At 40.8% G+C, this 12,854-nt stretch overlaps 1 protein-coding gene across 1 annotated transcript in view; it reads right to left on the reverse strand.

The window, feature by feature from the left end:
* Positions 1 to 12,854, reverse strand: part of ITFG1 (integrin alpha FG-GAP repeat containing 1) — a 1,870,060-nt gene that overhangs the window by 1,740,703 nt on the left and 116,503 nt on the right. The window contains exon 6 of the mRNA XM_085639265.1: positions 9,369 to 9,463. Coding sequence (XP_085495391.1) covers positions 9,369 to 9,463 — 95 coding nt within the window. The remainder of the gene's footprint in view (positions 1 to 9,368; positions 9,464 to 12,854) is intronic.

Below are 12,854 nucleotides of genomic sequence, written 5' to 3' on the forward strand. Positions count from 1 at the left end.
TGATGAAACGCCTACGCAAGGAAGAAGAAAAAATAAGGGAACGAAAAACTTTTAAATTCCATCGCGACAAAGTCGATTATGAATGCGGACGCATTTTTACCTTTGCGCGCAAGTACGATTCCCTTAGAAATCCCAAGGACACGGGTGCACAAACAGTGAAACCAAAAGTAATTGCAAGCACCAGTCGATCAACACTTGAATACTCTTCCACTTCAGATCTCAGCTCAGCTATTGAAAGCGAAACTGAACAGGAATCAAGAGCTAACAGCCTGGCACAGACTGCAGTCAAACATACTCTTGAGCAAGAAGTTGGTTTTTTATGCGTGGAACGACGACAAACGCTTCGCCCACGGAACCATCAACAGACACAGCAAGAAAGACAAATACCATCAAAAGAAGGGAGAGGCGAAAAGCAAGACAATGGAAATCAGAAAAGGCAAAATCAAAGGAAATGGAAGCGCAAACCGCAAAAGAACTGAGTGCGAACAACAACACTGTTGTTAACCTTTCCAATATCCATCTCAATGAATCAGAGAAAAGGATTCTTTCTTTGGGGCTTTCATACTGTCCAAAAAATAATTTCAACTATGCCTCTACTAGAATAGACTTCTTTAAAGGAATACGGAAATTAAAACTTAAAAAATTCCATCTGATCAACAAGAAATCTGAGACACCACCATACGGAGAAAGTATGACAAAAGATCAACCAATCTCGCCTCCCTTTAACCTTACAGGATCTGACATGCCCATCCTGAGAGTTATGGAAGATTTGGCGCAAACGATCTCTCAACCAGATATGACCTCTTTCTCTAGTGACACTGCCAACTCGGCTCGGAATCAGACAAAGGCTATAACTCCATTCAAACCAAGATCTACCTTTACCCCAATAGCTTTGCGAGATGCAATTGACATCTTTAATGAACAGATTACGGTGGGCATTAAAACGCTGAATTTCAAATTACAGAAATCATCTAAGTACAAAATGAATAAACCTGATATCCAATATCATCAACTAATGAAAAAACTCAAATCTAATTCAGATCTGATCATTCGGAATGCTGATAAAGGAGGAAACTTGGTTATTTGGGAGAAAACACAGTACATCGAGGAAGCCATGAGACAACTTTCGGACCGCAAATGCTATGGTCGTAGTGACAATCTAAGTCTGAAAACAACATACAATCTGTACTATACAAAGCTCCTTTCATGGAAAAGTGCAGGACTCATTTCAGCGGATGAATATAAATTCCTCAAAAATGATACACCCACGACACCAGTCATTTATTTTCTTCCTAAACTACACAAAGACCCAATTCAACCTCCAGGAAGACCCATAATTTCTGCGCGAAATAGCCTGATGGAAAAGACATCCCAGTACATAGACTACTTTTTACAAGAATTCGTGCAGGGTCTACCCTCCTACCTCAGAGATACCAGTGACTTCCTTCTAAAAATCAATGACTTTGTCTGGCAAAAACTGTTTCTACTTATGACAATGGACATTACATCATTATATACCAGTATTAATCATCAAGATGGGTTAAGAGCTGTGCAATTCTATCTCAACAGAAGACCCCCGGAACAAGAACAACACAATAAAATGCTGGTTCAAATGATTGAATATTGCTTGCACAACAATATCTTTCTCTTTCAGAGTGCTTTGTCTCAACAAATTCGCGGAGTGGCTATGGGGGCCAGCTTTTCCCCCAGCTATGCCTGTTTACACATGGGCTGGTGGGAGGAGCTGGTCCTCAAGAGCCAACACGAGTCCACTCTCCGTAACAATGTAAAAGTCTGGCTGAGATATATAGATGATCTCTTTGTTGTGTGGGATGGTACAAAAACTGAAGCTGGGGAATTCATCAAGTCTTTGAATAATAATGATCTTAATCTTGAATTCACGGCTGAGATAAGCTCTGACAAAGTCATTTTTCTTGATGTTGAAGTATATATCAAAGATGGGTCACTGGTAACCAAATTACACAGGAAACCGACAGCGGGAAATTCCATACTACACGCGTCTAGTGCCCACCCCCAACACCTAATCCAAAGTATCCCTTAAGGTGAGATGATTAGGTTGCGTAGAATCTGCAGCAATCCAACTGACTTATCAGCAGCACAACAAGCAAGTAAAGACAGGTTCATAGAGAGGGGGTACTCCCAAAAATGTATTAAAATAGCAATTCAGAAAAGCATGAAACAAACTAGGGCCCAATTGCTCCAACCTAAACCGCAGCTTACTGAATCAGGCCCCCTATCTCTTAACACTATTCCCCCAAGGGGGAATTTCAGAATTATCTTGGGCTTTAGCAATCAGGAAAAAGAAATCTACCAGATTATTAAAAAGAAATGGCCTATTTTACTAAATGACCCAGTAATAGGCCATTTGCTGCCCATGAAACCTTCTATTACATACAGCAAAGCACCCTCAATGAAAGATATCTTGGTGCAAAACAACCCAGTTGACAAACCAGCATCCAATTGGCTCTCCAGCAGACTGGGCTTCACCAAATGCAAAACCTGCAAGGCATGTCAAAACGGTGTCAACACTACATCTTACACCACACCCTTGAAGACGCAGGCAATCAAGATTGATAAAGCCCTCACATGCAAAACTGATCATGTGGTATATGTTCTTCTGTGTCCCTGCGGTTTAAGATATGTGGGCAGCACAAAACTTCAGGGACACAAGAGAATCTTACAACATATTCGGGCAATCAAACATGCTGATCAATCTTACCCAGTGGCTCGCCATTTTAAGGAGAAGCATCAATCAGATCCAAAGTTTTTAACTTTTTTTATTATTGATGCGATCCCTATCTCTAAAAGAGGTGGCGACAGGGAAAAATCCCTACGCAGACTCGAAACCAGATATATTTTGGAACTAGATTGTAAACATCCAGGAGGTCTAAACATGACTGAAGACCTCCATACATTTTTATAGTTCCAACAATGTCCTGTTTTTAATCTGAATATCAAAGTCATTGCTCACCCAAATATATAACTGAGCATACTAACAGGCCATCTCGACAGCTGTTCTCCTTGATCTTAGATTATTAAAACCATTAAGGTTATTATTTTATCATGACATGTTTTTAAACAAATTTTTCTTTTAGCACTCTATTTATTTATTTATAATAAATAGCTGCTTTGCACTTAACACATTTTATTTGAACACTCCTATTTGGGTGATCAGCAATGCTTTGACAAGTCCACATCCATCTAAGACCAACTACTAGAAGGATGATTAATTTAGACTAAATCCCATAAAATAACCTCACGCAGTAAAAATTGTTTATGCATTTTAGTACAGTTCTTTTAATTAGTACTTTTAAAAATCTGTATATATAATCTCCATCTATTTTACAATTTTTACTATCCATCTTTGATTCCCAATACCACATTAAGTTGGGTTTTTAACTAGTTACTTTACATGGCATTTAAGCTACGATTTTAAGTAAAGTAACTATTTGTGGGCAATTTGTTTTTAATTTGCAATGTTTGCACAGTTTGACTCTATGTAATTTGTACTAGGATTTCATCCTGTCTACACTGAATTGCGAATTTTGCACTGAACTAACATTTTTTGCCCCTGAAAAGGTATTTATACTATGGATATTACTTTGTGAGTGTTTTTAATATTGATATTTGGGAAAATGTCAGTAAGCTAATGCATTGTTGATACTTTATTAACGTGGTATAAAAGCACTGTCACTTCTAAGCACACTTGCACTTTAAATTATAAAAAAAGCAATGAGAAAAAAATGGTTTAAAAATCATGTGACTGATGACCAGCGTGTCATGTGATCAAGGCCCTCCGGGGCTGAAACGCGTAATGGCTGCTACATCGCTGTAAAGAGGAAAATAAACGCATTCTACCGCCAATTTGATGTGGTCTACGCTCCTTTGTGTTCAAAGAATCGAGGAAACTTACGAGGAGTTCGTTGATATATATATATATATATATATATATATATATATATCTCACTCTCTCTCTCTCTCTCTCAAAAACCCTGACAAACCTCCTGGAAGACCTTATTGAGGCCAGAAATGGGATGTATGAAAAAACTTCAATATATATTGATTATTTTCTACAAGACTTTGTCAAATCTTTGAAGTCTTATGTTCAAGATATAGGGGATTTTTTGCGCAAAATTATGGATGTGACATGGAAAAAAGAATACTGGATGTTGGCCTTGGATGTGACATCCCTATATACCAGCATTAGACATGAAGACGGCATCCAAGCCATTTGGTACTACCTATCACAAAATCTCCTCAATATAGGGATCACAATGACATGTTGGTGGAGATGTTGGAGTACTGTCTCAGGAACAACAATTTCATGTACAACAACCTCCTTTACCGACAACAGAGGGGTGTAGCTATGGGGGCCAGTTTCTCCCCCAGCTACACCTGCTTGCACATGGGACGTTGGGAGGAACTGGTCCCCAAGAACCGACATGCCAAAATCTTTGAGGAAAATGTGATTGTTTGGTTACGTTACATTGATGATCTTTTTGTACTATGGAATGGCACCAGTGAACAAGCTGTAAGATTTATTGCGGAATTAAATGTCAATGACCTTAATCTCCATTTTACGGACACTATGAGCCAATCTAGTATAACGTTTCTTGACACTGAGATTTACATTTACAATGACACTATTGAAACTAGGTTGTTTCGTAAGGCCACTGCAGGAAATTCAACACTTCATGCGAACATTGCACACCCGCCACATCTTATCAGCAGCATCCCCTATGGTGAGATACTGCGGCTCAGAAGGATCTGTAGCAATGACACTGATCTAAAAATGGCGCATCATTTGAGCAAACAGAGATTCAGAGAAAGTACAATTGATAGTGCCATTACAAAATCTATGAGACTCGGTAGAGATGAGTTATTGGGTCGCAATAGAACAGTGGTACAAGCACCAGCGCAGCAAGATGTCACGACAGTAAGGAATAAGGATAAAACATCCAATCCCTTCAGAATTATCATGGGTTATAGCAGACAACACTCTAGCCTTCACAGGATTATTAAACATAATTTGCCCACTGTACTTAGTGACCCTGTTATAGGCCCCATGCTTCCTTTGAGAGTGTCTATTACGCACAGCAGGGCACCGTCAATGAGAGATTGTTTGGTCAACACCAATCCTGAAGTGATTGATAAGACCACTTGGTTACAAACCAATAGTGGGTTCTACAAATGTAAGACATGTAAGGCCTGTCTTCATGGGACAAATACTAAGTCATTCACAGACCCCTTCAGTTGCAGAGAACACAAGATCAATAAACTTTTAACCTGCAAGACTGAATATGCAGTCTATGACCTCACATGTCCCTGTGGGCTCAGATATGTCGGCAGTACAAAACTGGCCGTACATAAACGCATTCTGCAGCACCTCCGAGCAATCTCGAATCAAGACAATACCTACCCGGTGGCCAGACATTTTAAAGAAGCATACAATAGTAACAACAATGGCCTCAAGTACTATGTCATTGACACCATTGCACCCAGTAGGAGTGGCGGGGACAGAGAATCTAGATTACGTAGATTGGAGACACGTTATATCCTCCATTTAGTTTCCAAGTCCCCGGCAGGCCTTAATATTACTGAGGATCTCCACACATGTCTTGGTTAATTATTACTTGTTTTATACTCGTAACATGTACCATTTTGGCTCAAGCTTTAAGCATTGATTTTACCCATTTCCCCTGTCTTTGGCTATTTATTTATTTGATATTAGGATTTCATTGTGTCTTTTATGGTATTGGCCTTAAATAATTAAGGTATTGTATATGCATGAATGTTATTAACATTGGGGCTTTTATATATGTATATATTCCCCTAGGTTATTGGAATCATGCAATATTTTATTGTTGTGTATATAACCTATTTATTCTTCTATTTATATATATTTATATATTTATGCATTTATTTATTGATTATGCCACTACTGTATGCATTGCTTTGCAATAAGGACATGGTTCCCTTTACATTCTACTCATGTCTATACTAAGCCAATACTTGTCAGGGCAATTTGGGTATGATTCCAGCTTCCAATTTCCCCTTTGTTTACCTTAGCTGTTTCTTTTCCAGTATGACCACCAAAAAAATATATACTTTGACGCTGTAACTGTCTATACTTAAATGACGAATGTTTTTAATATTCACTTTTAATTTAGCACCACTTTATATCTGTTTACACCTGGGAGATGTCGACCTTACATATGAACCAATATATTATTTTTATTAACTTTGATACCCATACCTACTCTTATGCTGTTATTAGGCTTATTATACATGGCATTTGACTTTTGACTTTTTTGTAGCCTAGATATTACCAATATCAGTTACCAACGATTGAATACCATTTTACCAATTTTTTGCTATGCATTTATGCATTGATTGAATCTCTGGCAACTTTATGCACTGTATTGTTGACATCAGCGGCTTTTTCACACGTTATGAACTTTATGCACTGTATTGTTGACATCAGTGGCTTTTTCACACGTTATGTCTAATATATTAGGACTTCAGCTGGTCAACGGAGATATCGATTTTAAATACATTGCTATATGCACATTAGATTTGTTATTAGCATAATTTTAACATTGTGTAAATTTATGATATGTCATTGGTTTTACTACGATGTATAGTATTTCTTCATTTACACTGACTACGTCTCCCACGTGATGTCGAGTAATTTGCACTGTCACTTTAAATTCTGCACTCTCTGAAAAGTACATTGTCATGTGAGCAAGGCTCGGAGGAGCCGAAACGTTATGGCTGTTTACTTTAAAATAAAATAATTTAAATATGCACCCACTTGAGGTCCGTGTCCGGTGTTCGTGATCGTAAGGAGGATTCCTGCAGTCTCGACGCGGTAATAAGGATATATATATATATATATATTATCTACTGGCGGTCGCCAGTAGATAGTTATAGTTAGGACCGTGTTTCCATAGGAAATCTGAAAATTCTATTTTGAATAACTTTGGCGCCGGTTGACGAATCCTCGCGAAATTTTCAAAACTAATGGGGCGCTCCGCTCAGCTCCTACACTGAAAGTTTCGGGGCGATTCGTCAAGTGGGGGCCGAGAAAAAAGGGGGGTCCCAAAACACGTTTTCCCCATGCATTTTCCCATAGGACCTTTAGGTACAGCTCGAACGGCTGAACAGAATGACTTGAAATTTGGCAGAGAGGTAGTCCTCAGGTCAGGGAAGTGCCTTTTGCAGGTCTGGTGTCAATCTGTTCAGTAGTTCCTGAGAAAATAGCATTTAAAAGCATATAAATATCTATAAGCGCGTACCGTGCGAGCACCCTAACGTGCGCGAGCGTAATTCTGATTGGTGGTCACATGTTAGTCAACGTTCGAATCGGTCGAAATCAGGAAGTGTCGGCAGTCATTTTGTTTGTTTTCAGTGCGAGAGGGAAAAAGGAAGGTGGCGAACGTGAAAAGGGGGCAGGGTAGAGAGTTCCTGACCCCCTAGCCTTTGTCAGGGGGTCCCTGAAGGACCCCGAAGGCAGAAATTATTTTTAAAATTTTTTTTTTTTTAAATCGCGGGGGTGCGCGCACCGTGCGCGCACGGTGAAAACCCCCCTCCAAAAAAAACTAATTTTAATACGTAGTTTATTGTAAAATAAATATATTTTTAAAAAAAATAATACATACATAACTTAGCATTTAAAAAAAACGTACAAATTCACTGAAAGAACCATAGGTTTCATACACGTTATAGTTAGGAATTAGCATTTAAAAAACCTTGCAAATTCACTTAAAAAACCATAGGTTTCACACATGTTATAGTTAGGTGGATATTTCAAACCAATGAAATTCCCCCGTTATAGTTAGTTTAGCTAACTATAACTCGTGCGACCGCCACTCTATCACAAGGATGATGTCATCAGTGATGTCATGAGTGATGTCACTGACCATGTCATGAGTGATGTAATATGTGATGTCATCAGCAGTGCATTGCGGGCGCACGAGTTATAGTTATCTGAACTAACTATAACGGGGGAATTTCATTGGATTTTTACGAGTGAAATATCCACCTAACTATAACATGTGTGAAACCTATGGTTTTTTAAGTGAATTTGCAAGGTTTTTTAAATGCTAATTCCTAACTATAACGTGTATGAAACCTATGGTTTTTTCAGTGAATATATATATATATATATACCCGATTTCGTGCTTAAAAGTTTTTATTTCCTGCTGTCAAGATGCGTTTCAGCTCAACGAGCCTTGTTCACTCGACTTGGCAAGACGTTTTGTTGGAGTTTTTAAAGTGACAGTGCAATAGAAAACATGTGACCACGTGACACAAAGCACAATAGAACGGGAAAACATACTATCGGTAAGGTGTCGCATCTAATACAGCATATTGTATTAATACTTGAAAAATTAAAAATATCTGAATAAATGGAAATACAATAGTCCATGTAGATAAAATATAAAACCAATGATACTGAAACATGGTAATTTCAGAGACTACTAATTTTCTATAAAGTACTTATGTATGGAAATAAAAAATATGCTGTGATTCTATGGCTCAACCAAGGGTGAATCAAAGTGAAATCTCCAACAATGCAAATCAGAAAACATGTTCGGATAAAAGGAAAGGGCTAATGTTCCATTTCAAAACCTATAAAAAAGATAAATATACCAAAGACAACAGTGCAGTCAGTATTCTATAATTGACTTTAGACAAAATGTTGAATAATTCTCACAAAACAAAACTGATAAATGTGTAGAAATATAAAATTAAACTCAGACTGCATATTGTAAACACAAAAGCAAAGAGCATGCAGTGCATACTGAAAGATAAAAGTAGTTCAATTAGGACGTCAATGTCTGGAACAACGAGAAGGCTGTTGTAAATGAATTACTGCTTTTGAAAAACAATTCAGTCATAAGCCACTCATATGCATGAATGTATTATCTTTCATATGTTATTACATACTACTTCTTAAGCTCTGATTTTTTTTTGATCCAGAGATATCTTTAACTCGGGAAACAATAAAATGTGCTAATTCGCGGTTTTGTGGTACTTTGATCTAAGTGTGCGTCGTGCTCATTAAAGGCCCTAACTGAATGCAGCAAGTTCATAAGAGTAAGACAAGCCTAACTAGAAAAACTGTACCTGAACATATAAATCTCAAAAAATGTAATCTTGGAGAGGAAGCTTTTCTTTTCATATGCAAGTACTCTATTTATTAATCATTGCACTTTTTGTGTGTTTTTCATTCTCTAGGCATAAGTTTTAGAAGACACAAATACAGCAAAAAATAAGGTACAAGAAAAGAACACTGTGGAGCGTTTGCGCAACAGTGCACTTTGAAAAAGAAAATGACTCACCAGCAGTAAAATCTCTGTTCAAATCTATGAACGCATGAGAATGTGGTACGAATATTTCGTTAGTGGTATTCAATGTGTAATTCAAGTTTAACTTCCTGTTAAATGAAAGAAAAAAATGTTATAAACACATCCCCCAAACATTTACATCCAGACTTTCAAAACAACAGGTAAATATCCAACTGGTGTGACAGAAGTAATCATAATTAACTCCTCCGAAAGTGAATAGAATGGGCAGTTTGGTAGTGGATGAGCACAATCAAGAGCATCTTGTTTGTAAAATTACATGAAGTCCTAAAATGTTTAACACCCACTTGTATTGCCCAATGTGGTATGAAATCACACAACATCTTGGGCCCTGAGGTATTGTCAGACCTTCTTTACAGTAACATACACACTCGTCTAGCTTGTATTGTTCCACTAACCCGTGGTTTTGAGGGGTGCTAAAAGTCACACCTGTGTCCCTAGGGAAATTGGTTTGTCCCACTCCATGACACGGGGCCAGAGTATAAATAAAAAGGCGGGCCGTGATGAGGTCAGTCAGGGGCGTGCCTAGAGTAAAGTAACCACTTCTGTTGGTGTGAATAATACTAGGCTCGGAAGGCCTCAGTGCCAACACTGCACCGGCGATGAGGCGAATCGTCCACCATGCGCCCTGCCCAGCGGGATTTATAGCCTCATCAATTGAAGTTTTGCCAACCGTCGCCCTGTGAATTCCCTCGTGGCATATCCCTTGACGAGTGCTCTGCCCGCCGACCTCCCACCACGCTAATTACACCTATCCAGCACCTCAGTCCGGCGACGCCCTAGCCTGCCAAGACAGCTCTCCGTAAGGCTGCCGCCAACAACACAACCCATCGGACGCTTGACATCCTTTCCTTGAAGCACGGTGCCGGCGCTGGGCGTGACCGCATCCTGAGTGAGACTAGGCGCCCCCTCACAGCTGGCATTCCTGCAAACAGCCGCTCCTGTGTCCCTTCCCTCACCTGGAGGCCCAAGAGGCTTACGGAGGATCTCTAGGAGGAGGATTTTCCACCGGCCAGATGCTGCACTGGTGAAACCAGTGCTCATGGTGCCTAGGGTGAGGAAAGACTACTCTGGAAATGCATATTTGAGAACTTTGGCAGTAAGCACAAGCAAAGGCAAAGGACAAAATTGCTCCAAGGTACAACAAGGCAAAACACAAATTCTGGTGGGAGGCTGCTGCAAAAGGCCATGACCACGCTGTAGCAGGTCAGATAGCCCCACAGTGACTGTACTAAGTAATACCTCACAGGAAAGAGACACCCTCGGTCCGGCAGCTGTCTACCCCAGGCCCATAGACAGCGCTCGTGCCGCACAAGCACGGTACTCGACCACCATCAACCACCATCCTCATTGGCGCCAAAATGGAAAGATTGGACTGACCGACTTCAATTTTACTTCGAAAGGGCGGGCATCGCTCAAGACAGGAGGAGGGCCCTGTTCCTTCATCTCGGAGTAAAGGACATGCACAGGATATACAAAACGCTAGTAGAGGCCACGCCCAAAACATATATCACACTCCTGAATGCCCTAAATGCTCATTTTGAGCCGATGGCCAACATGGACTACAAATGTTTTGTGTTCAGGCAAGCTTGCCAATAGTTCGACGAATCGCTAGACACTTTTCAGTGCCGTCTGAATGAACTTGCGAGCACCTGTGGCTTCCAGGACGAACAAGAAGAAATTAGGGCTCAAATCATCCAAGGGTGCTACACGCAAAACTGCGGAAAAACATACTCCAAGAGTCCGGAAAACCTCTACAGGACATCCTGACGCTGGGGAGATCCAAAAAACTTGCTAAGGCGAGGGCCTTGCCCATGGCATCTGCGCTTCGTCATCTCATAAAGATAGAACAGGCCAAGGTAGTGAGAGCCAGATGACCCCTCCCCCACCACGACGCTCTGCGGGCAAGAAAAAAGAGTGCGGATACTGTGAAGGGTCCCAACACCGGATGGCGGAATGCTCAGCGAAAGAAAAGCAATGCGCAGCCTGCGAGAAGATATATGACTTTGCGAAAAGGTCCAGGTCAGCCACACCCACAAAAGAAGCCGCACAAGCAGTAGGCAAACAAAAAGACTGAGGCGACATGGACGATGATGAAGCAGACTACTATCCAGTACATTACATCATTGCCATAGGGAAAAAAATCTCCCAATCGTCGCCACCTCCTTAAATGCCAAATTAGGGTCCACTGGCAGAGCATAACAGCCATCATCAATACTGGGGCCTCAATCAAACTCATGTCCGCACAGACTTACCAGAACATGAGCCCGAGCCCCCCGCTGCCAAATCCACAGATTTGTGAGTTTGTGTATGGCCAAAAGAAGCTGATCTCCCTCCATGGGTGCTTCGCATCAACGATATCCACGAAGAACAAAAGTCAGACACCACAGTCTACGTAGCCAAGGAAGGTCAAGGGATGCTCCTGAGCGGAGCTACAGCAGAGACACTGAAGCTAATATCCTTTACATTTACTATTCAGGAAGAAGAAATTACGACAATACTGGACAAATTCCACAACGTCTTCCAGGGCATTGGATGTTTCAAAACCAAGGAGACCAAGCTTCATATCAACCAGTCCATCCAACCAGTAGCTTTGAGACACCGGTGCATCACCTTCCATCAAGAGAAAACGACATCCTCTGAGAGTTTTTTTGTAAAAACATTTTTTATATCTTTTATTAACATTTGCATTACCGTTACAAAATAAATTCGTATGTTCTCACAAACACATATGAGGAGCAACAGAGCATAATACACATATAACAAGCAGTTTGATTACATAACATGACATCCTCGGAGAGTTGAATGGAGCCATGTGTCTCGCAGGTAGATCACCACTTTCTCGACCCATGCCGGTCTCCGTCTGTACCGCTGCCTGAACTTTGGCATCTCAAGCACAACGGAGGTATTCCAAAATACGATCAGGAAGGTTCTCAACGGGCTACCGGGAGTCCTCAATGTGAATGACGATATCCTTGTGTACGCTAAGTCACTCAAAGAACACCATGCACACCTAAGAGGCACTCTCCTTCAAAACTACTCTCTCGTAGTTTGGCCCAGCGAGACCCACAATTGTGGCCGTCAACGCCAGTCCCTAAGGCCTGGGGGTAGTCTTGATGCAGCAGCACCCTGATGAAATCTGGGTCCTAGTGGCCTATGCCAGCCGCTCTCTGACTGAGACAGAGCAGAGATACTCTCAGAATGAGCGAGAGGCCATCGCGATTCACAGGGTATGCCAGCACATTCATATTTACATGTACCGCTGACCGTTTGTCGTCTTGACTGTTCACAAGCCCCTGATAACCCTCTTTCAAGGCTCCTCATCCAAGCCACCTCACACATCGAGAAGTGGTTCCTAGAACTCCAGGACTATGACTGCCGAGTAGAGTACAGCCCAGGATTGTCCAATCCAGCAGACTATCTCTCCCCGAAATGCCACCTCGAAAGAGCAGGAAGAAGCAA

Source organism: Triturus cristatus, chromosome 12 (genome assembly GCF_964204655.1).
Source record: "Triturus cristatus chromosome 12, aTriCri1.1, whole genome shotgun sequence".
Lineage (NCBI taxonomy): Eukaryota > Metazoa > Chordata > Amphibia > Caudata > Salamandridae > Triturus > Triturus cristatus.